Source organism: Mauremys mutica, chromosome 8 (assembly GCF_020497125.1).
Source record: "Mauremys mutica isolate MM-2020 ecotype Southern chromosome 8, ASM2049712v1, whole genome shotgun sequence".
NCBI lineage: Eukaryota > Metazoa > Chordata > Testudines > Geoemydidae > Mauremys > Mauremys mutica.
In genome coordinates, this window is record NC_059079.1 from 63,638,800 (window position 1) to 63,662,274 (window position 23,475).

The 23,475-nt window shown below is 45.0% G+C and overlaps 2 protein-coding genes across 9 annotated transcripts in view; one reads left to right on the plus strand and one right to left on the minus strand.

Moving 5' to 3' along the window:
* Positions 1-10,397: 10,397 nt before the first annotated feature.
* LOC123376451 (histidine protein methyltransferase 1 homolog) lies at positions 10,398-13,722 on the minus strand. 5 transcript variants are annotated; one of them, XM_045028447.1, is made up of 2 exons: positions 13,594-13,722; positions 10,398-11,801 (listed from the first exon to the last, which is right to left on the minus strand). In XM_045028447.1, exon 2 carries the CDS (start codon positions 11,539-11,541, stop codon positions 10,438-10,440), a length of 1,104 nt encoding a protein of 367 aa, XP_044884382.1. In that variant the 5' UTR covers positions 11,542-11,801; positions 13,594-13,722; the 3' UTR covers positions 10,398-10,437. The 5 variants fall into 5 exon arrangements, with proteins under 5 accessions (XP_044884382.1, XP_044884380.1, XP_044884381.1 ...); XM_045028445.1 differs by having other exon boundaries at positions 13,541-13,658; XM_045028446.1 differs by having other exon boundaries at positions 13,485-13,603.
* The window catches only part of LOC123376449 (uncharacterized protein C1orf112-like), a 33,911-nt gene continuing 24,101 nt past the window's right edge, over positions 13,666-23,475 (plus strand). Inside the window, exons 1-9 of one of the 4 annotated variants that reach the window (XR_006581792.1) lie at positions 13,666-13,847; positions 15,853-15,892; positions 17,256-17,344; positions 18,652-18,756; positions 19,736-19,876; positions 21,059-21,221; positions 21,516-21,600; positions 22,173-22,311; positions 22,856-22,936. Coding sequence is in view for 3 of the 4 variants with exons in the window: in XM_045028435.1 (XP_044884370.1) it covers positions 13,749-13,847; positions 15,853-15,892; positions 17,256-17,344; positions 18,652-18,756; positions 19,736-19,876; positions 21,059-21,221; positions 21,516-21,600; positions 22,173-22,311; positions 22,856-22,936 (942 nt within the window). In the remaining variant the exon portion in view is untranslated. Of the gene's footprint in view, positions 13,848-15,852; positions 15,893-17,253; positions 17,345-17,392; positions 17,412-18,651; positions 18,757-19,735; positions 19,877-21,058; positions 21,222-21,515; positions 21,601-22,172; positions 22,312-22,855; positions 22,937-23,475 lie in introns of those variants that run through there. The other 3 variants (XM_045028435.1, XM_045028436.1, XM_045028437.1) reach the window with 3 other exon arrangements.

Genomic DNA, 23,475 nt, shown 5'->3' on the forward strand with positions numbered 1-23,475 from the left:
CTCCCCCTCCCTCTCAGCATGCCGGGGAACAGGCTTCCTACCTGCCCTGGCTCCACACTACTTGCAGAAGCAGCCAGCATCTCCGTAGGAGGGAGAGAGGAGCAGGGGGTCTCAGTGTGCTGCCTCCGCCCTGAGCACTGACTCTGCAGCGCCTATTGGCCAGGAACTGCAGCAAATGAGTGCTGCAGGGGCGGTGCCTGCAGGCAGGGGCAGCATGCAGAGATCCCCTGGCTTCCACGCCCAGGAGCCACTGTCAGATGGACCGGTCACTTTTCGAAGCTGCCCCAGGTAAGCGCCCCTCCTGCACCCCATCCTGCACCCAAACTCTCCCCCAGAGCTCACACCCTAACCTCCTTCCCCAGCCTAGTGAAAGTTAGTGAGGGTGGGGAAGAGTGAGCAGAGGGCAGGGCCTCGGAGAAGGGGTGGAGTAGTGGTGTGGCCTCAGGGAAGGGGGGCAGGGCAAGGCTGAGCAGGGGGATTGGAGGTCCCTGAAAAATTTTAAATCAAAAGGGGGGTCCTTGGGTTGCTAAAGTTTGAGAACTGCTGCTCTAGAGTATTTGGGACTCATTGTCACTCATGAGCCTTCTTTTTAGGTAACAAATCTCTACTGTCACTTCAATCTGAGGCAGTTCCTCAGAAGATTTTGGAACAAATTGATAAACAGTAATAAGTTATCAGGCCCAGATGGTATTTACTTAAGTTCTCTGTAAGCTGCACGGCCATGCAGCAGCCTTTTCAGTGCTGCGCAGGTGCTCAGGGAACCCGCCCAGCGACCTGCCGCTCCAGGAGGAGGAGCACCCCTCCCCCAGGCCCCAACCTACCACGGCTGGTGTAGCCCTCATCCCAAGACCAAACTAAGCCGCAGCCTGGACTTGCCATGGCTGAGGTGCCCCTACCTTGGCCAGGGTGGCATGTCATTGTCTGGCCCCAGCTGTGGCCGGGGCAGCTCAGCGCGAACCCAGGTGGTCTGGCTCCAGCTGCCACTAGGATGGGCCTGGCCCAGACCGGACCTGTCATAGGGCACCCTTTCCTGAACCCAGTTCTAGGCAGACCTGCAGGGGCCAGTGGAGGGGTGCCTATCCTGCAGCCCCAGCCCGGAGCTGCCACGGCAGAGGGGTTCCTCTCCCCTGCCAGTCCAGGTGCTACTATGGGGAGAGAGGGCTCGGGGGAGTCCTCTTTCTCTGCCATAGCCCAGGAGCACCCTCCTGCACCCCAGACCCCTCATCCCCAGAGCCCACACCTCCAGACACAGCCCTCACTCCCTGCACCCCAACCCTCTACCCCAGCCCTGAGACCCCTCCCACACTTTGAACCCCTCAGTCCCACCCCCACCACATGAATTTTGTTAGGTGTCACATATCCCCTCCATATTTGTACACACAATAAAATTCATTCCACACATGGGTAAGAAAAATTAGAGGGAACACTAGTGTTCACCCAGGAGTTCTGAAGGAACACAACTATGAAATTGCAGAACTATTAACTGTGGTCTGTAACCTGTTGCTTAAATCAGCCTCTGTACCACATGACTGAGAGTAGCTAATATAATGCTGGTTTTTTAAAAAGGTTCTAGAGGTGAGTGATTCTGGTAATTACAGGCCTGTAAGCCTAATTTCAGTATCAGTTAAACTAGTTGAAACAAGTAAAGAACAGCATTATTAGACACAAAGATGAATATGATATGTTGGGATAGAGTCAACACAGTAAAAAGCAACAGAGTCCTGTGGCACCTAATAGACTAACAGAAGTATTGGAGCATAAGCTTTCGTGGGTGAATACCCACTTCGTCAGATACATGTAATGGAAATTTCCAGAGGCAGGTATAAATATGCAGGCCAGAATCAATCTGGAGATAACGAGGTTAGATCAATCAGGGAGGATGAGGCCTTCTTCCAGCAGTTGAGGTGTGAACTCAAGGGCCTCATCCACCCTTACAACTCTCCATTCCATACAGACTATGGCCCATAACGTTCTCTTTCTACCATTAAGCTCACTATGTTTCCTTCCTCTTCAAATTTCTATACTTACTTCCCCTCCTCCATGGCATTAAGTTTACATTTTTTGTCCTAGCCTTCAAGGGCTTACATATCTCTACACTGGATTTCATCTGAAGTCTTCTCTTATTGCATCTTTCCCCATCCCTTCCTATGGTAGTGATGTTATCCTGAATTCCCTGTTAACTAACATATCCCATAATCTTCTCAGTATTTTTCTTCCACGCTGTTCCTCTCCACAGAATGCCCTACTATTACCTACACAATTTAAGGCTCTCATCTGCTACCCGTCCTCGTGGATACTCAGGGACAAGGGACTCAACTTATCCCTCTGTAGGCTCAGGGCTCTATGGGTCTGCAGAGCTTTTTCCCAGTGAAAGAACATTCACAACAAACAACACATCAATGGCATACACATGCCGAGCATCAAGCTCACCACTCCCAACAACAACAGACAGACCTCTTGATGGCCAGTCAGGATCCGCTCTCATCCAGGGCTCTGGATTCTGCACAATATGGTCATGCAAGGGTTAAAAGTCCTGGCAATTTTGGTCTTGGATTGCATCCCGGAATTGAGTTCCAACAAACTTATTTTCTGACCCTCATTATAGTTAAAATGAGAGTTCTTCTTATCAATACCATAATCAATTATTTTACTCAAAGCATGACTATACACTAAATCTAACCAATCATAACCCCCTAATGGACTAAAACAATTTTTCTAGCAAAACAAAACCTGATAATTTCTACTTATCAGCAAAAGCAAGTTCTAACAAGAAACCCAGACAGGCACCCAGTAAGAAATTTGCAGAAACTCAAGGTTATTTTGTCCATACTCCCTTCTATTCCCATGAATCTGTGATTTTAATTTAACTATCCCTGTTAGCAATGCAGCTGATATTTTTCTGTCTACACCAAAGCCGAATACTCCTGATTTTATAGTTATATTTCCAATTTATGGTGGCTGAGCATACAAGATGGTTGCAAGTTATGCTAAGTCCATATGCTGTGAGTCATGTCAAGTCCAGGCCGCTTGTTACACTACTATCTGTCAACATAATTCCTTTGTTCTTAAAATCTCCCCTGAAGACTACATCTGTATTGCCTACAAGTAGTAAATCAATAATGTAAATATAGTTAAATCCTTGTTATTCCCTCTGCTAGGATTCTTGATGCATCCTCTACTTGTGGTATCCAAGAGATAAGTTTTCTGCTACAAGATCCATTTTCTATCTATCTGTTTGGCAGCCTATGTGAAATGCATGGTTGCCTCAGCCCAGTGTCCACTATACAGGAGTCCACATCACACAAAAAAAAAGCTACCATGGCTGCCAGTGTTAGTGGAGAGGCCATGATGCCAATTAGCCACTTGTAGTCAGAATCCCACATCTTAATTCTGGACAGCACAAAGCTAGCACTTGTGAATTAACTAGTAATAATTAATTGAGGTCACGATAATACAGATCCCAGCTTTGATTTCCCTACAGGGATTATGACTACAGAACATGTTTCCATGCCAATGTGTCTAGTAATCAAGAATGGGGTAAGAAAACCAGAACTGTTTCTAAATAGAACATTTTCCAGTGAGCATTCCCTTATGCATCTTCCCTTTGTTTTTGCCCTAAACTTTTCAACAGAAAAAGATAACTATAAGTGCTGCTGTTGTACTGCCTCACTGGTTCCTGTGCATTAAGTTGGACTGATTGATGGTCTCAGTTCCTGTAATCAGCAAATACTCTCTTCAAAGAAAGATCATCAGATAAGGCAAACTCTTTCACAGAAACAAAGTCTTTAAAACTCACTTTCCTGAGAGAATTGGAGAGGATTGTTATAAGTCTTCCTGCAGTACTGATTTACTGGAAAGACAAAGCCAGACCGGATTTCTGATCATACAAGTCACACTTCCAAAACGTGAGGGTGGAGTTGGGATGAGTTCTGGGAATGGGGAGACGAGAAAGAGGTGTTGGGCTGCAATCTAGTTTGCACACACAGGAAATTGTAGATGGCTCAGTGGTGCATTGTGCTCCTACAAAGGGGACTTGAGGGGATAGAATCCAGAGGTTTCTTCCCACCCATCTAGTAGTGAAGAGGTTATGGGAGTGGGGGGAAGTGGGGGATTGTGATGTGGTGTATAGGGAACACTGATTACTTGCATTCCTCACTTAGCCAGAAGAAGGGGGTAGGGTAGAGGCTATTAATTCCAGATTTTTAAAAGATGATTTAGAACTAGTCTATAGGGTTGTAATGATTTGACAGTGGGGGGAAGCAGTAGTTCCCCCAACTCCTCATCTAAGGGTGTGCACGGGTTAGCTTGAATCCAGCTAGCCTAGGTAGCAACAGCACTGAAGACAGTGCATAACGGGCTAGTGAGCCAAGTACATACGCAGGGTTTGTGCCAGGCTTGTACTTCCCGTCTTCAGCATGGGTAGTACAAGCCTGACATTGACCCTGGGTATTTACTTGGCTTGCTAGCCTGCTCTGCACTGTTTTCACTGCTATTGTTATCTATGTCAGATGGATTCAAGCTAGTTCAGGTAGGCCAGCCCGTGCAAGGCGTTTGCTATGTAGACTTACCCAGAAGGGGAAGAATGATACTTGTGATAAATGAAGAGGGGGGTAGCTCCATTTTATGGACACCCAGCCAGTCAGTTAGCTATAAAATCCCTGTTAGTGGCTGTTCTCTACTGGCTTTACCTGTAAAGGGTTAAAAAGTCCATAGGTAAAAGGAAGGGAGTGTGCACCTGACCAAACAAGCCAATGGGAAGGCTAGAAATTTTTTTAAAATTCCCCTTTGTCTATCTCTCTGTTGTTCTCCTGAGAGGAGAGATAGGGCTGGAACTATGCTGTACGAGCTGGCGCCAGGTATGAAAAACCATCAAATCATACCTAGAAACTACTCATTTGAAACCCCTGATATGTAAGTAGATCAGGAAATGTCTAGGAAGACATGATTAAATTTATCTCTTTTACTTCTTTATGGCTTGTGGATTCCTCTGTGCTAACCCGAAGTGCTTTTGGTTTGCTTGTAACTTTTAAGCTAGACCTCAAGAAAACCATTCTTGATGCTTAATTATTGTATTTGCTCTTTTTAGATCTAGAAATAGCCTAAGTTCTAGATGTATTTTCTTTCTGTTTGTTTTTAATAAAATTTACCTTTTTTAAAGAACAGGATTGGGTTTTTGTGCCCTAAGAGGTTTGTGCACAGGTTGTTTAATTAGCTGGTGGCAACAGCTGATTTCCTTTGTTTTCTTTCTCAGCTTGGGGGTGTGTGTGTGAAGGGGCTTGAGGGTACCCCACAGGAAGGAATTCCCAAGTGCACCATCCTGGGATTCCAAAGGGGTTTTTTGCACTTGGTGGTGGCATTTATCCATCCAAGGACAGAGGAAAAACTCCCAAGGTTACAGCTTAATACAACCCTGGAATGGCCAGTATTAATTTTTAGAATCCTTGGGAGCCCCTACCTTCTGCACTCAAAGTGTCAGAGTGGGGAATCAGCCTTGACATGGTGTTAAAGGTGGGATCATCTTGAACCAGAAGCACAGACCTCAGGATTTTAAAAGGACACATTTTTCCTTTTGGCAGCCTGCAAAGTCAGGGAGGTTTGTTTTCTTTCTTTCTTCCTTTCCTTTCCTGCCTGAGGGGGAACAGGCACAAAAATGGTTCAGTCTGCAAAGCCAGGGTGTCCAACAATCAATTTTTTTTTCTAGCTTTGTGGCAACTAAATAGCTAGGCTACACTAGGGCAGCCCTGTGCATGAGGTTGCAGTCAGGCATTCAAACCTTAGAGCAACCAGTCTTCCCAAAGCAGCACTCCACGGTGAAGACAGACCCAGATCAAGCCCAGACATCCTACTCCATAACAGAAATGCAGAAAGGGGATGGGGGACTGGAGACTTCCCAGAAGGGAATGGTCAGCCCTCCTGGTGCCAGAATAGAGGGATGTCTTTAGCCCAGGCCGAGTTCTGTGGAAGAAAGGAATTTCTTCTTGAAATCGGAGGAGACACGCTTGAAGGCGGAAGCAGAGGAGAGGAGGGAGGACGAAGGGCTTGGAGGCGGAAATGAAGCTGAAGCACTTGGAGCTGGAGAATACTAAGCTGGATCAATCAGGTAGCCCTAACAGTCCTTCTCTACTGCTCCCCATTCCAAGAAAATCCCCTCCAGACCAGTATATGGTGGAGCTGAGGCCACCAGTCGGTGGACTCTTAGCAAAGGTGGCAGCTGAAATGCCTAAAGAACACATGAACGAGTACTAACTTTTTAAAACAAAAGACCAGAATTAGGATGGGGCTAACTCCTGAGCATGCCCTTCGGTGGTTCAGAGCCCAAAGGTGGAAACCAGACGTGGCATTTTCCCAACATGCTTACCACATTGTAAAAAATTGGGATGCCTGAGTATGAGGAGCAAATGTTAAATCTTTGGAAGATGTCTGTCCTAATACAAATGGAGCAGTTCTTAGAGGGTGTTCCTGAGGAAATAGACAGGTACTTCCTAGATTGGAAGCCCAAAACTGTAATTGAGGTGGGGAAGATCAGAGCCAAATGGGTGGAGGTGGCAGAGAAGAAGAAATCTAGCAGCAGTTGCTGCGGATACCAGACAGGGCAACCCAAGACAACACCCCATCATCGGAGTCAGCCCAAGGCCCCACCTCATAAGGAGAAGCCCTCCACACAGCCAGGGAAACCTCAGATGCCCTCTCGTCCTACCACCCTACTCTCCAACCACCCACCTCGCCCCAGCCTACAGTCAGTTGGGCGATGCTTTAAATGTAACGAGCTGGGACATGTGAAGGCCAACTGCCCCAAGAGCACCAGACTGCAACTCATCACCCCTGGGATCCCACCAAGAGCCTTCAGGCCCCATCTCACAAATACCCCCAGAGCAAAGGGAAACTGTGTCAGCGGGAGGAAGATTACTGCGTGGAGAGACACTGGAGCACAGCACAGGTGTCAGCTATCCACCAATCCCTGGTGAACCCCAAATCCATCAACCCAGATGCCCGAGTGACGGTACAACCCTTTAAGGCCAACTTTTTAAACTTGCCTACCGCCAAGATGCCTGTCCAGTACAAGGACTGGTCAGGAATATGGACTTTTGCAGTCTATGATGATTATCCCATTTCCATGCTACTGGGAGAAGACTTAGACAACCATGTGAGACTAACAAAAAGGGTGGGAATGGTCACCCGCAGCCAGGCTAAACAGGCCTCCACACCTAACTCCATTCCTGAGCCTCCTAGAAGAACCCAATCTGTGTCCCCTGATACCACAGGCCCGGGGACCCAGCCAGAGTTGGTGGAACCAGACCCCAGACCAAAGTCTGTGGCTGCAGTTGTAAAACTAGTTCCTGGAACCCAGCCAGAACCAGTCCAAGGATCAGAACTGGCGGAGCAGTCAGCACCAGAGCCTCTGCTTGCAACCCCACCAGATTCAGGGGAGCCAGCACCAAACGGCGCCACAGAGCCTGCACCTGCAGCAGCAGCTAAACTGGCGCAAAAAACTCAACCGGAGCATGAAATACGACCAAGTGCACCAGCGAAGAGCAGTTTACAATAGACGGAGACACCCCCATCACCTGCATTGCTTCCATTGGGACCGAGCCCAAGTCCCAACCCAGCAAGAAACTAATGTCTCCAGCATCAAGGGAGCAGTTCCAGGCAGAGCAGGAAGCGGATAATCGCTTCAAGGGAGCTTGGACGGTGGCATGGAATGACCCATCCAAGGACAGAGAAAAGCTGTAACCTTGGGAGTTTAATACAAGCCTGGAGTAGCCAGTATTAATTTTTAGAATCCTTGTGGGCCCCCACTGTTATATCCTTGGGGGCAGCTGGTTTAGGAAGAAATCACTTGAGGCCAGACAGCAGACAGCTAACAAAACTACCATTTATTTACAGACACAGAGCTCACCTAACCAACCGAAGCTGGCTGGGCTATCCCCTAATAATCTAACTCAGTTGCCATAGGAACAAAAACCATGACAACCAAATACACAACACCCACCTTCTGCACTCCAAGTGCCAGAGTGGGGAATCAGCCTTGACAATACCCATCTTCAAACCTCAGACTTACCAACCTTCAAAACCAATGGCCAAATCCATCACCCTTCAAGTATGTGACTGTTGCTGCTGACTTTAGCAGGAGTAGGATCATGGACAATAAAACATAAGGAAAGTGAATGGGGAATTTAGCAGCTCCAGAGTTGTTTTTGCTGGTTTCATCTCAAACAAATTACCTAAATGGATTATCTTCTTTATCTACCTTTGGGCCATGATATGGAAAGGGGAAATTAATTATACTATGCCAATTCTCCTGTTTGTAGTTGCCTCTAGTGCCTGTGGTACAGCGCTAATAAAACCTCCAAGTATAAAGCCTTAAAAGGTCTGATATATAAAAACCTCAAGGATGTTTCAAGAAGCTGTAGCTAAGAATAAAGTGAGGAAATTAAGCAAAGGAAAATTCATGCTGAACATCAGGAAAAAACAACAGTGGGTTCTGATAGTGAAGTATATTTTGAAAAGGATGTGGGGAAAGCTACATTGCATGACTAGTGACATTTAAAATGTGGGAGAATACAGCAGTAAGGCAGCTCAAGGTCTGCAGTAATTGGCTATTAGTAAATACCTTGTGTGTATTGCAAGGCACAAGTTCAAAAGCTGAATACATTCGACTATCTGAGCATTGCACTAGAAACCTAAGAACTAGGCTGCCATGGCTTATTGTCGCCGGAGGGTGGCTTTCTTTTATATATATTAATTTTTTTCTAAAAGAAGTCTTCTGGGGACATGAGTGGGAAGAATTAGGCAACTCTTCCATTATTGAAAAAAGTTCCTTGCAGAAGGATACAATAAAGTAGTAGATGGTTATAAGCACCTTTTCATCAACAGAACACATCTAGGTTTCTCCTTCTTGTGTATCCTTCTCCCAGTGCAAATGGATTGCACTCCCTTAGCGCTTAGACTTTTGACTCCCTGAGGCAATAGTAAAGTGAGAGACACACACTGGTCATTATTGCACACAACCAGTTGTGACTCAGATTGGAAAACGGTAGCAATGCTCTGCCAACCTTTGTCCACAGCCTCCCTCCCTTTATGCCCAAACAAATTGCCATTAAAAGTAGATTGAGCAGATTTTATAAGGTAATCACCCTTCTGTGCTTTGGCCAGTAGTGTAAATATCAACATTATACATAGGACTCTTCATTTTCAGCTTTTCGTTTTACTTTGCCAGGAATTTATCAGTGTTTATTCAAAATTTTAAAAACAGTGAAAAATGGGTAAAAGCTGAAAATGAAGGGCAGCGGGTGGTGGGAGAGGGGTGCTCAGTACTCACAGTCTGCAGGGAGCAGGTGGTCTCAGCAGCGCGGGCCTGGACCCCTGCCTGTCTTCCTCCCTTACTGTGAAGAGGAAGATGGTGCCAGGATGAGGGGCCATGGAATGTCAAAGCTCCACTCCATGAGTACTAGACCCTTTGCCAGACAGAGCCCCCTCCCAATCCTAAGCCTTCAACATGGCCCCAGGGCACAGAGCCCTACTTGCTTCACTTGCCAGACAGAGTCCCCTCCTGACTCCACCAGTAATCAGAAGATGCAGCCTTCCTCTCTCCTCCTGACCCCTGCCTGTCAGCCAGGGGAAGCAGATAGGGCCCTGCTGAAGAGCCAGAGTCAGGAGGGGCTTTGTCCAGAGGGGCCAGTACTCAGTGCAATCTTCTGGTCCCCTCCGAAAACCGGCCTTTCAGACCCTGTCCGCTTCTTCGGTGCAATGGGGGAGCGAGATGGGTAGGGAGCTCAGATAGCCCAATCACTGCGCTTAGGACAGAATGTGAAGACCACATTAGAGACTTTTAGGTAGATAGGATGTAAGTTTGTCGTTTGAGAAGGATATTTACAAGTTTTAAATCAAGCCCAGGTGAGGATTGATTGCTAGCAATTACCATCTGATGACCCTTCAGTGGCCTACATTAAATGAATTGGTTTCAGTCCAGTTCTTAGTGGACCAGTGTTACTACCACAATCAGAGTATTAACCACCACCCTTGGTGGGCAGCCTCAGCAGACAGGCCAAGAACTGAATTAGAATGGAAGCCAAGTTCCCTTACCTGTAGAGGTGGGTCCCTGTAGAGCAGAGAGGAGGTAGATGGACGAAGCAAGTTTCACTGCTGCTTTCTGTGTTATACCTGTTTTATGACAGAGAATTTAAGAGTGCCTCGCCTTGTCAATTTGGCACCTTCTGACAACACTTATAAAAACTCGTATGAAAAAAGCAAATATATACAATTATATAGTGAAAATGAATTCTTCACCTTTTTCTCCCACTCACACAAAGGAGGAAAAGGCAACCTGACCTATAAGACATTTCAGAACAACTCACCAGATAAAAAGGCAGAGGGACGTCTGGCTATAAATCACATCTTTATTAAGATATTTAAAAGGCACAATGGAGAATGAATGGATTAACTGGAAATCTTAAAGGTCATTTCAATAATGTACCGCATCAGTCCTTCATCGATAACTTTGACAGTTCTAGTCCTGAACACATTCCTCTCTTCAATGAATTTTTCAAAGATATGCACACCACCTCCCACCCCAAAATAATGTGCTTTGCTAGCCAAATACACGTGGCCATTTTTATCCAACAGTTTAGAAATTGTATCATGCAAAGCACTGTAGTAGTCAGGATTGTAGATGGTCTCTGATGTGAGAATAAGGTCATACTTTGAAAAGGGTTTGTTGCCACTTAACAGGAGTTGGCTAAACTCAGCCCATTCTCCAGAAAAAAATCTGCACTTAGACAATACAGCTGGTATGAAGTCTGCTTTCTTGTGCTTCTTTGAAGGAGGTTCACTAATTCCGCCATCACCACCACCATCAGTCCAGTTAGCCACTACATTAGGCAAGGTTATTTCATCAATCACAGTGCGGTTATAGTCCTGAAAGTGGACTTTTTCAGCCTCTCTCTTTAATGCAAGTATTCCCAGCAGCCCAGCCCCACAACCAAGATCCAAGACTGTCTTGTTGATAAACTGCATTTCAGCCTCTGACAAATAATCCATGAGATCAAAAGTGCATTCCCATATTTTCAGCCCTCCTTCATAGATGCCTGTGATAAGATCAGAGTGAGAAGAAATACTTTTAGACACTATGTCTTCTTCATGGGAGTCATTTGAAAGGGTCATTTCCACCACAGAAATATTTACATAGTATAGGCCCTGTACAGCATCCATAACTTTATTTTCTAACACTTTGCTGAAATCTTCAGGAATATTATGCTCTTTGGCAACTTTAAAGCCAGCTCGTTCCTTTGGCAGCACCTGGACCTGGCTTTTATTAGGGCTACAGTTTGCTACTGGATCTGTAGTTTTGGGTGTTGCCTCATGTGCACACAGAGACTCCTTGTGCACAACATTTTCTTCTGATGAAATTTCTTTGCTCTTTTCTGTAGATCCGCCTGGATTCAAAGAAGCCTGTGCAGATTCCAGCTGCAAGGCTGTATCACCAAGAGTCTCAAGTTCATTTTCTGCTTTCTCTTCAATAGAGAAGTTAAACTGAAAAGCCATTTTCCTATGAAGTATGAAAAAAATAAATCACAGCTTATATCCAAAGTTACAATCGGGCAGACATTCATCCGACAATATAGTTAATATAAATGTGATTTTTCTTCTATGGCTTGTGCAGATAAGAACTTGCTCCCTGGCTGTAAGGCTGCTCTGCCATAGTTAAAAGCTGTCTGCAAAGATCTTTACATTAGTCATCACTATGAAAGCCTCTACTTTGCAGGTATAATGTCCACTTTCTCTGCAAATTCATCTGTTGAATTCTATAAAAAGAGAATATATGTCAAATACACATTTCATTAAACTGAAAGATAAATACTTTGCACTTGTATCTATCCAAAGGACAACATAAGTTACAAATATTATCTAATGCCACCTTGTAACATCCCTTTGAGGTAAGCAATTTTTACTATTCCCATTTCACAGAGGAGAAAACAAAAGACAATTAAGGGATTTGTGAAAGGTAATTCAGGAAGTGAATGGCAGAGTTGAGTAACGTCTGGTCTCCTGAATAATTTAATCTTGTGCTTTAGTCACAGCCTTCCTTCCCCGCAAAGCACACCGACAAGTTCAAGAAGATATAAATTGCTTGCCTACAGGAAACTAAAATTTAAAATTTGATTGTCCGACAAGAAAATGTGATTGTTCCAAATTTCAGACTGTGGGCTCATTCTCATCTGTAAATTAAAAGATTATTGCTCTGCATTCTACTTGCTCTATTTTGAACTACTATGCCAGGGTTTCTCCTGTTCTTTTTCAGGGCATCTGATTCTCACTTAGTATGTTTGGTTTTGTCCTCACTTTATAATAAAAGTGACAACATCAGTCGGAAACTGTGCCAGAAATTAGACAATTTCTAATTTGAATAAGAATTCTAATATCTAAATAATATTATGGCTCAAATGCATACACATCTAGTTTGAAAACTAGATCCAGCCACACAGACTAGCACTACTCTAGTTCTCCACTAGTCACTATTTTGGGGTCTTTTTCTCATATAGGCTCCTATTACCCCTCACCCCCATCCCAATTTTTCACACTTGCTGTCTGGTCGCCCTAGCCTGCAGCTGCACTAATTCTGCACACATTTCACCCCATGCTTAATCTTACTCCTGTGAGCAATCCCACTGCTTTGGGGGGTTCTTGTCTTTAATGGAGGCCAACAATCTTGTGAGCAGAGTTGAGCAAGTGCATAAATATTTACAGGATTGGGGCCTAGGGCTCTGTTCTTCTCACATTACTATTTGTGCTACAGTAGCCTCTAGAGTCTAAGATCATGGCCCCATTGTGCTGGGCACTGTACATGTAGAGCAAGAGACCGTTTGTCCTGAAGAATTTGCAATCTCTAAAGAGACCAGACACAGGATGAGAGGGGAAAAAGAGGCCGAGAGAGCAGGGGTGTGACTTGCCCAGACGCTCAACAGACCAATGGCACAGCTGGGAACAGATGCCATGTCTCCTGGTGCCCACTCCCCTGCTCTAGCTGCTGCTTCCCCAGAACAAATCTGCCCCTGTCCCCCACCCTTGTCCCTGGCTGGTTGGGGGGAGGGGGTCACTCACCCTGCCCCGGGGGTCCCCCTTGTCCCTGGCTGGCTAGGGGGAGGGGGTCACTCACCCTGCCCCGGGGGTCCCCCTTGTCCCTGGCTGGCTGGGGGGGAGGGGATCAGTCACCCTGCCCGGGCCCCCCTCTTGTCCCTGGCTGGCTGGGGGGAGGGGGTCACTCACCCTGCCCCGGGGGACCCCCTTGTCCCTGGCTGGCTGGGGGGAGGGGGTCACTCACCCTGCCCCGGGGGTCCCCCTTGTCCCTGGCTGGCTGGGGGGAGGGGGTCACTCACCCTGCCCCGGGGGTCCCCCTTGTCCCTGGCTGGCTGGGGGGAGGGGGTCACTCACCCTACCCCGGGGGCCCCCCCTTGTCCCTGGCTGGCTGGGGGGAGGGGGTCACTCACCCTACCCCGGGGGCCCCCCCTTGTCCCTGGCTGGCTGGGGGGAGGGGGTCACTCACGCTGCCCCGGGGTTCCCGCGGCCCTAGCGCGCACGGCTACATACAGCCCCTACCGGCCCTTCCCGCCCTGTGCCGGGCCCGGCCGCCTCACTGCGCTGCGCACGCGGCCCGGCCCCTCCCCACACGGCGCGGCGTCTGCCGCGGGGGCTGCTGGGAGAGCGCGAGCCGCGCCGAGGCTGCCGCTGGCGGGACGGAGCCGGGCCGGGCCATGTCCCCGGCGGACCCCGAGCTGCTGCTGCGGGAGCTGGGCGGCTGGGACGGGGCGCTCTGCCGCCGGGAGCTGCCCTGCGTCCTGCCCCGCCTGCTCATATCCTTCCGCGGGGCCCCGGCGTGTCACTGGGGTGCGGCTGGGCGATGCAGGGTGTCAGTGGGGCACGAATGGGGCTGTGAGTGCTGTGGGGTGACAGTGGAGCAGCTGGCAGTGGTGGGGCACTGGGGGGTGGGGCTGAGGTGCTGCAGGGTGTCACTGGGGCTCAGGCTCTGTGGGGTGCCCCTAGGATGGGGCTCTGTAGGGTGTCACTGGGGCAGTGCTGGGGCGCTGCAGGGTGTCACTGCAGTGAGGGTGGGATGCAGGGCTAGAGCCAGAGCACTGGGGGTTGTCGCTGGGGCCAGGGTGCTGTGGGGTGTTGCTGGGACAGGAATGGAACTGGTGTCAGGTGCTGATGGGGTGGCACAGGGGCAGAGTTGTGGGTGTTGGGGGTAGGGATAGGGCGGGTGTCTGCACTGATGTAGCTGTTGGGCATTGGGGCAGGCATAAGGTTGATGGGTTAATGCAGGGTCTCCATTGCCCAGCACTGTTGGTTTCTGACTGCCAGTCACCCATCACTGTGTGCAGCCCATAGCCTTTCTTACCCTGTTCTCCGACCTTAGCTACCAGTTGTCGCTCGGTTTCTCTGACTTCTTCCCTACTCCCATTGCTGTGTATTGTTTAGTTTTTGTACACTTATCCCACTGACTCCTCAAACTGTTAAGACCCTTCAGGCCTCTGGATGAGTGCGGGATTCCCCCTTGCAGAGCGGCTTTCGGGGCCATGGCTTTTCAGTTTAACTTTTCTAAAGATGAGTTTACCAAAATAAAAATAACAGAGTATCCCAGAGTTCTGAAAATAAAGAACACGTGGGCCTGGTTAGCAAATGTAACAGCAGTGCAGTAAAGTGAAAATTCAATTTTAAAAGAATTCAGTATTCCAAAGGGGTAAAGTTGAAATGTAGCAACCCTGAATTCTAATAATCCTCTTAAAATAACACACTTTACAAGAATAAACATGTAAAAGGAAAACTGCAATGAAAAGGAGATTCTGATTCTGACACTGAATTATAAAAGATGAGTAAAAGAAGTTATGAGCACCAACTTTTAGTTATTTAAAATTATTGAATGTTAATTTTCTATGTAGAGAGACAAGGTGGGTGAGGTAATATCTTTTGTTGGACCAACTTCTGTTGATGACAGAGACAAGTCTTTGAGTGCCACAGAGCTGTTCTTCAGGTCTGGGAAAGGAACTGCCAGGCTAAACAGCAAAATGCAAGGTGGAACAGATTGTTCAGCATAAGTAGTTAGCACATATTGTAAGGGACCATTCAAGGTAGAGTGGCTTGTTTACTCTTCTGCAGTCATAGGACAAAGGAGGGGGTTTATAGGTTACAGATTGTTGTAATAAATTGTAAATCCACAGTCTCTCTCTTGGGTCCATGATTTTTTGAAAGCATTGTGCAGGTTTCTTTTGAGAATGAGGACATAAGTCAGCAGACAGAGTGAACGCTTTGTGAAAAGTGTTCACCCACAGGGGCTATAGGGTGTTTTTGCTGCTGGGAGTTCCTTTTACCAGACCTGAAGATTCTGTGACTCAAAAGCTTGTCTCCAACAGGAGTTGGTCCAATAAAGATATTACCTCACCTGCCTTGTCTCTCTAATATCCTGGAAACATTACACGAGTACAACTACACTGCATGCTATCTTTTATGTAGACAATCTGATTAACAGTAGGATAGAGAGTGCTGTTACTGGAATACATTGGAAAGTAGGAATAATTCAAAATTATAAACAAAATTCTATTCATTTTTGTGTTTGATTAAAGTAGTTAAGTAACATTTTTTTTGCACTAATTCACTTTGAATAAGATATCTTTGTGTATATAGTTACATTTATATTGGTCCTAATCCTGCAAGCATTTATACACATGGTGGATGCTACTATGGAAATAGTGCCATTGATTTACCACATCCTTTTAAGTGTTTGCAGAACTGGAGTCATAGCAACTTCCATAGTAGGATTAGTCTGTACATATTTGGGTTTCTTTTCTTTAACATTTTTACTCGGTGTATCAAAATTCTGACGACTGGACCGAGCGTATTCGTAAGTTATAACTTTATTTGGTGTTACAGTGCCTCTTCCCTATAAGTTGTTTTGTATTACAATTATTGTACTGTAGTCCCTGTGTTAATTACAAATACTTTTACAAAACCAAGGAAGATAATGTTATAAGACAGTCTTCAATAATCACAGACATTCTGAACAACTTAAAAACAAAAAGAGAAATAGATTCATATGTGTGTATGAAGATCTTGTTTTTCCTTTTGGGCCATTGATAATTGCTAGGGTATTTATTAAAAATAGAATCTCTTTTCACTTTCTGTCTCATTTGTACACTGGTGCCACAATTTGTCATCAGCATGGAAGTGGTTCTAAGCCAGGCGTGGGCAAACTTTTTGGCCTGAGGGCTGCATCAGGTTTCAGAAATTGTATGGAGGGCCGGTTAGGGGAGGGGGTCGTGGTCCGGCTCCCACCTCCTATCCGCCCCTCCCCCCCCAGGACTCCTGCCCCATCCGCCCCGGCCCCCTGTCCCCTGACTGCCCCCGCCGGCCCTTCCAATGCCCCCTCTCATTCCTGACAGTCCCCCAGGGACCCCTACCCCATCCAACCGTCCCTTCTCCCTGTCCCTTGACTGTCCCCCGCCGCCCCATCCAACTCTCATTTCTGACTGCCCCCCCCGGGACCCCTACCCCCATTCAATCCCTTGTTCCCTGCCCTCTGACCGCCCTGACCCCTGCCCTCCCAAACTCCTCGGCCCTCTATCCAACCCCCTTGCTCCCTGCCCCGTTACCGCTTCCTGGAGCACTGGTGGCTGGCGGCGCTACAGCTGCGCTGCCTGGCTGGAGCCAGCCACACCGTCAGCACCGCACAGTGTAAAGCACTGGGTCAGGCCAGGCTCTGCATCTGTGCTGCTCCAGAAGCTCGCAGCCCCCCGTGCCCAGAGCATTGTGCCCGCTGTGGAGCGAGCTGAGACTGCGGGGGAGGGAACATCAGGGGAGGGGCTAGCCTCCCGGGGCAGGAGCTCAGGGGCTGGGCAGGAGGGTCCTGTGGGCCTGATGTGGCCGGCGGGCCGTAGTTTGCCCACCTCTGTTCTAGTCAATGTGGCCTGGTATCCTAGCTATATTATATAGTGCTGTATATCAGACTGTTGCTTCTTGGTAAGGTAAAGATCCCTACATTCATGCACCTCTCCAAATGGGCATTGTTATGGGGGTGGGATTCCTTCCTTCCTTCCTTCCTAGCCTCTCAGACATCAATTTTATTTGTTAGGGTCGCTATCCCCTTTTACCATCAGAAAGAATACTTGTGCAGTTGCAAGTATTTTTATTATAGCTGAACTTTGGTAGTGGTATCTTTTTGATTATTTTATGGTGTTCTCCTTTACTGCAAATATTTTGCTTCACAGGTGTGCTGAGGATTCTGACTGAAATGTTTCTGCCTCATATCAACCTTTCAGAATTAGAGCAAACCTTTTTCTCAAAAGTGTTACCCAAGGTATGATGTCTTCCGTAATGTGAAGAATCAAACATCAATACAGTACTAAAAACCTGGTTACTACAAGGTCTGTAGTAGTTTGTATGATAGAATTCTTGTTTTGAAATCAAGCTAATGTTTGAAATACGTTCCCTTTCACTCTAAAATGATCTCATGATTTTATATCCCGAGTCCTGCTCCTGTGATTTTTATTGTTGGTTTCAATGGCTGGAAGAGTGGGCCAATGATGTTATGTATGATGGAGTCAATAATAAAGTGAATTTTAAAAGCCTGTTTTGAGAAAAATTGACCTATTAAAACAGACGATAAGCAACTGCAGAATTACATTATTATGATTATTATTATAATTTGAGGGTGCTTCTTTGGCTAAATAAATTGCAAGGCCCAAGACCAAAGTATTTGTAGCAAATAATCTATAAGGCCAAATTAACCTAGGATATGGTCAGTCCTGACAACATGAAATACTCCCTATTTATTATAGCTATACTGAAATTCTTAAATTAAATATTCACATTTTAAATAAAATAGAAGAGACTACAATAGGGGTTGCCTATCCCATTGTCTGTAGGGGTTTAATTTCCTAGAACCCTTGCTTGTAGACAACAGGAAGTCTGTACGGGCTCCTGGTCAGTTCCTACTCCAATATTAATCATCCTCAACAGATTTTCAGGGCATAGAAAGAAACTGGTTCATAATGTGCATATCCTAAACCTTTGTAATTTCACCACATCAGCGATGCAAAGTTCTATATCTGCTTGGAAAGAACTGCTTATATCTTTCTAATTCCATGACTAGCAACGCTAAGGCATCAAGACCAACCAAAAGAAAAATAAATCTTCAAAATGGCATGACCTCCAAACCTTTTCAGAATAATAAACTGCCTTTAAAACAAAACAAAACTCTCTATCACCAAAATGATTGATTTGAACCAAACTTAAGAAAAGTCTGTGCTAGGGTATGATGTATTATATAAAATTTGTAGTAATGTGAATATTGGTTAAAGTTGGGGTTGACGGTTACATGGGAAGCTCCGTTAAACTAACTATAGAGAGACTCATTTCTGTGTAATTACAGAATGCATGATATCCGCCCTCCTCTTAAATAGAAGTGTGACCTGTGGAAACTGCAGGTTATGACATGCAATACTTCTTGCTTCAAACAGCTAGGCTATGAAGCATAAGTGTCTGCATTCCACACCTCCATACCAAAGATAAAAGTGGATGTATGATGGGTACCCTGGTTTTATACTGCGTATATGTTGGAGTCTAATAATATCAGTTTTATTTTAATTTGCTTTATTCTGACAGGCAATACAATTATTTGATGATTTGTTGTATGAATTATCTAGTCAAGCCAAAGGACTAACCAGCCAGAACACAGAATTATGCAAAGCGGTGAGGAATGTTTTACAGGTAAGTCTATTGAAATGGCTGTAAGAGCAGTGGTTAGGTGATTGTTTTTTACCAAAACCGTGGAGAGATTTGTGAAGTGTTTGTGCCAGTAACAGCTGAATGTAAAATTCCATTCTGGATTTGTCATAGTGCAACTAGTTTGAATATGTCAGGCAGTGTCCATATATTTCTGTTGATAAAGAGTAGTTCAGCATGTGTATAAATACTTTCAGGATTGGGGCCTTAGACCTCCAGCCCTCAGCATTGTTAGTCTTGATTTTCATCATGTTGCATTGTGAGGTTTCATGTTTATCTGTCATTGACTCTATATGATATTCCATCATCAGTAATAAAGATTCTGCTGGCCAGATTCTGCCCTGCATGACACACATGCAGTTCCATTGTATTAATTATTGTTATAAAAGTGTAACTGAGGCTAAAATTTAGCCTGCAGTTGGATTTGAGTTAAAAATTTGATAGATCGTGTGTAAGCCAAAATAGAATCAATTTTTTTTCCTAAGATCTGGACTGGGTCAGCAGTGCTAACAGGAATAATTAGTAGTAAAAAAAAGAAAAAAAAGCAAGCAGATGTTGTTCTAAATGCTCTCAAGGAGCAGAGCCAGTATTTAGGAAGATGCCTTTTTTTTAATAATCACTTTTTAGGGTATAACTGTGCTTTGAAAGCTCTGTTAGTTGATACTGTCAATCTTGAAATAATAAAAAACTGATAAGCAGCAGACAATACAAACATGATTTTCATGTAAAGAGAATATGACATCACAGAAAAGCTGTGGTCTGAAACTGCTGCTGTCTTTTTTACAGAGCTTCATTCATTTTTCTGGCTTCCTAATACTTTTCTGTTTGCTAATGTCCTAAAAGACAGAGAACAGTTTAGCCAAATGCACAAGGGAAGAGCTGCTTTACAATTTTTGCTTTTGAATTAACCGCTGCAGTGTATTGTTATAGATTGTGCCTTCAGTGATGATGATCTCACTTGCAGACTATGGTGCAGCTGCTGGAAACTCTGACGGGTTGTGTGCGACATATCTGTACCCTGCAGGAGCCTGTGCCTCTAGAGAGTATCCGTAGCCTTCCCTCTTCCATTCTGTATGTAATCAAAAACACATTTATGCACTGCAAGGTAGGTCTCTGGATTAATAGGAGAAAAAACTATTCTAGATCTAGTTATAGAGCATTTAAAAAAATCCTTTAAGATGTGATTTTGCTTTGAAAAGTTACTTTTGTGCCTTTCCGTACTTGTTGTCTCAATATTGGATCAAATGTGCTCAGTTTACAAGTATGACAATGGCTTTTCCAACTGCCAGCTCTGCAAACTCAGCGTGGCCTCTGAAAGCCAAGCTCAGTTATTTCCATCTTGTGCATTATTACCAGTAATAAAGGTGGTTCTGATGAAATTCATACCGTTTAAGATGAGAAGGGATCATTAGATTATCTAGTCTGATCTGTATATCACAGGCCATTACACTTCGCCTGGTTACTCCTGTATTGTGCCCAATAAATTGTTTAATTAGGCCCTCATTGACACCCGTGCAAGCCCATTGTCTTCAGTGGGTTTGCAGAGGTGTAAGTGATTATGGATGTGTTAATATTAACCCTATGATTCAGTTCAAATTTCAAGGCAGATTTGTGATTGGGATTAAATACTTTGTGTTATGTATAAAAACATGTTGGTGTCACATTTTACAGCACCTGCAGATGGAGGAAAACTGATTGTTGTGCTTGAAACCTTTCCTGCTGTAAGCAGTGCCAGTATCATAAGACATAGTAATTTGTCATCCATCCTACTGGCATCAATTTCCCTTTTGAGCTTGTCTTCCTTGCTTATTAGAACCTTTAAATACTTATGGAGCCAGATTACACAGTGAGACCTCGCTAAGGACTTCTCCTCCAGTAGGCAATCTGTTATTAAGAAACACTTTAAAGTACTGGGAAACTTTTGGGATACAACTATGTTTATCATGAAGTATGGTCCTAGATTTTGGTAGAAATCTGATTTTATAGTCATGCATCAAGGGTCTGATTCAAAGTTCAGTTAAATCAGTAGAAAGACTCTTGCTGATTGACTGGTCTTTGGATCAGGCCCTAACTGAGTAGGATTTTGTAGTTCATGCATAGTAACCACAGATGGTTATTTAAAATCTACAGCTCTTGCTGGTTGTGTGAGTTGAAGTAGATGTTTGTGTTCCTTGATTCTGCGCCCATTGACATTTGTAAGAAAAATCTCATTGATTTCAGCAGGAGCAACATCAAATCTTGATTCTCAGACATTTTCTAACTCTCCCTAATCCCACATTTCCTACAGGACAGCGAGTCACTGTACAGTGGGTGCCTGCACTTGATTTCTGACCTCCTCCAATCTCTGTTTAAAGAGACCTATTCTCTTCAAAAGCAGCTTATGGAGCTGCTTGATATGATCTCTATGGAATCCGCTTCTGCTGAGGACAGTATTGTAGATATGGTGTCAGGTGTGTATATGAAAGATGTTTCTTTATCCTGCCCAGCCCCCTGTTTTCTACAGACGGTGGGCCTGATCCCCAAAATGCAGAGCACTTCCTGCTAGACGTTGAGCACCCTCAATTCCTGTTGCCTTCAGTGGGAGTTAAGGGCATTCAGCACCTGATAATTGGTCAATTTTCCAGAACTGGAAGGGGTTTTGCAAATGCAGTGATGTGACAGCTGTGTTTGGTTTTTTTTCAGGCATTGCATATACAGGTCCATTTAAATTCAGTGTTTGTTTGCTCTTACTGTTCCCTCTGCAGTGATCCACACTGTGCTGGAGATCTGCTCTGTCATTTCCAACATGGACCATGCCCTTCATGCCAACACATGGAAGTTCATAATCAAGTATGTTTTAATACTTTGAAGGTTGCTGTTGTGTATCCCAAATGTATTTCAGAGCCACTGTTTTATAACTTGTTTAAAGCTAGGCTTTTCAAAAGTGCCTATGGGAGGTGGGGCGCTGATTCCCACTAAAGTTCAACTAGTAATGCATTCTCAGTGGAAAAAGTTATAAGCCTTGTCTTAGAAAGTGAAACACTCTTAGATCTTTTTTATAATGTGTTAAGGAAATAAATTCTAAATACAATATTATGATTTAAATGTTCTCCAAGGGTCTGAATTGAAATTCCACTGATATTGTTGGATTAGATTCTGTCACCTTGTTGACACATCCTGTATCCCTTCTGTACTTCAATAAATAGTCACAATAGGATTAGAGTGGTTCTGTCTCTGAGTTCCTTGGCATTTGTCAGAACACTGCTGCATTAGTGCACTCAGAAACCATGGTGATGGGTGCAGTGTAGGAGCCTAGACAGAGTAGAGTAGGGTCTGTGGAATAGTGCTCATTAAGACCTGTTGTCTCTTGATTTGTTTCTGACAATTAAGCATCTGATCCTGTTCCTCTCTGGCTTTGTTAGGCAAAGCCTCAAGCACCATTCCCTGCTACAGAGCCATTTGAAACACATGGATATCCTCAGTGGCCTGTGCAAGGACACCCTCTTCTCATTCCATTCCTGTTTGCAGCTGGCTGAGCAGATGAAGCTGTCTGGGATGCAGGTGAATGAACACTCCCCCAAAACTACTTTTGGGCTTGAGAAAGAGTCGGGTTAGGAAGCACTGCAAAGATAGATATGTTTGCTAAGCAGTGTTACTGGTGAAAAATAGTCTCATTTTACACACTAGGTACTTCACATTGCTTACAAGGTTCTCTAGAAAACCACATTGAAAGGGAGACTAATAGCACTGGTTAGTGTCCAGGATACTTTGGGTAGATACAAAGAGTATTCTCCCTCCCACCCCACCTCCAGTACTCTTATCAGGAATCTCATTCATTTCACATACTGCTGCTTTCACTAGGTCAATTAAAAGACAACAGTTACATTTTGAAGATTCCTGTGAAAAATTGTTTTGAGATTCCGGGGACATCATCCATTCTTACAGGTTTTCCCCAATTTCTGCTGTGTTTGTGTGGAATACAAGCTTCCTTTAACAAACAAAATAAAGTTTCTAGCCCTGTTAATAATGTATCTTGCAATGTTGCTTTCTTTGATATCTTCTTAGTCTGTCCATGGTGTTTTCATTGCTGCTTTCCTTTTGATAGGAGAGCACTGACTACAAGTTGTTCCAGAGGACAGTCAAACTGTGTAGATTCTTTGCTAATTCTCTTGTTCACTACATCAAGGTAAGATTTATTATATGGGTCCTACATGAGTATAAAACTAACTCTGTACTGTGCAAATAGACACACTGATCAGGTATTTTGTGTTGCTACCCCATACTTATGACTGTGGTATCTGGATGACATAATTAACACCCATACTTACCTGTTTGTGATATATTATCTCACATGTAATACAATTTGGATACCTAATACTGTTCACTACTTCTGCCTATCGTTTGCAAAATAGCTGCCTTGCTGTATTCTTCCAGCTGAACACCATGCTCTCTGACTCCATCAGATTTCACACGCTAAGCAGGGTCAGTACTGTACCTGGATGGGAGCAGCGAGATGCAGCAGGCATTGGCTTCATTTGAACTAGTTCCGTTGCTGAGAAACCAATATGACCATTTGCCACTAGGAGGATGAATTTGATAGCATGAGAGGCAGTATGGTCTGGTGCAGTGGTTTTCAACCTGTTGCCCGCAGACCCATGGGGGTCCACAGACTATGTCTAAGATTTCGAAAGTGGGTCCATGTCTCCATTCAAAAATGTTTAGGGG

Excerpts from the sequence above, each read along its gene's own strand:
- LOC123376451 (XM_045028447.1), bottom strand. The coding sequence starts at position 11,541 with ATGGCTTTTCAGTTTAACTTCTCTATTGAAGAGAAAGCAGAAAATGAA.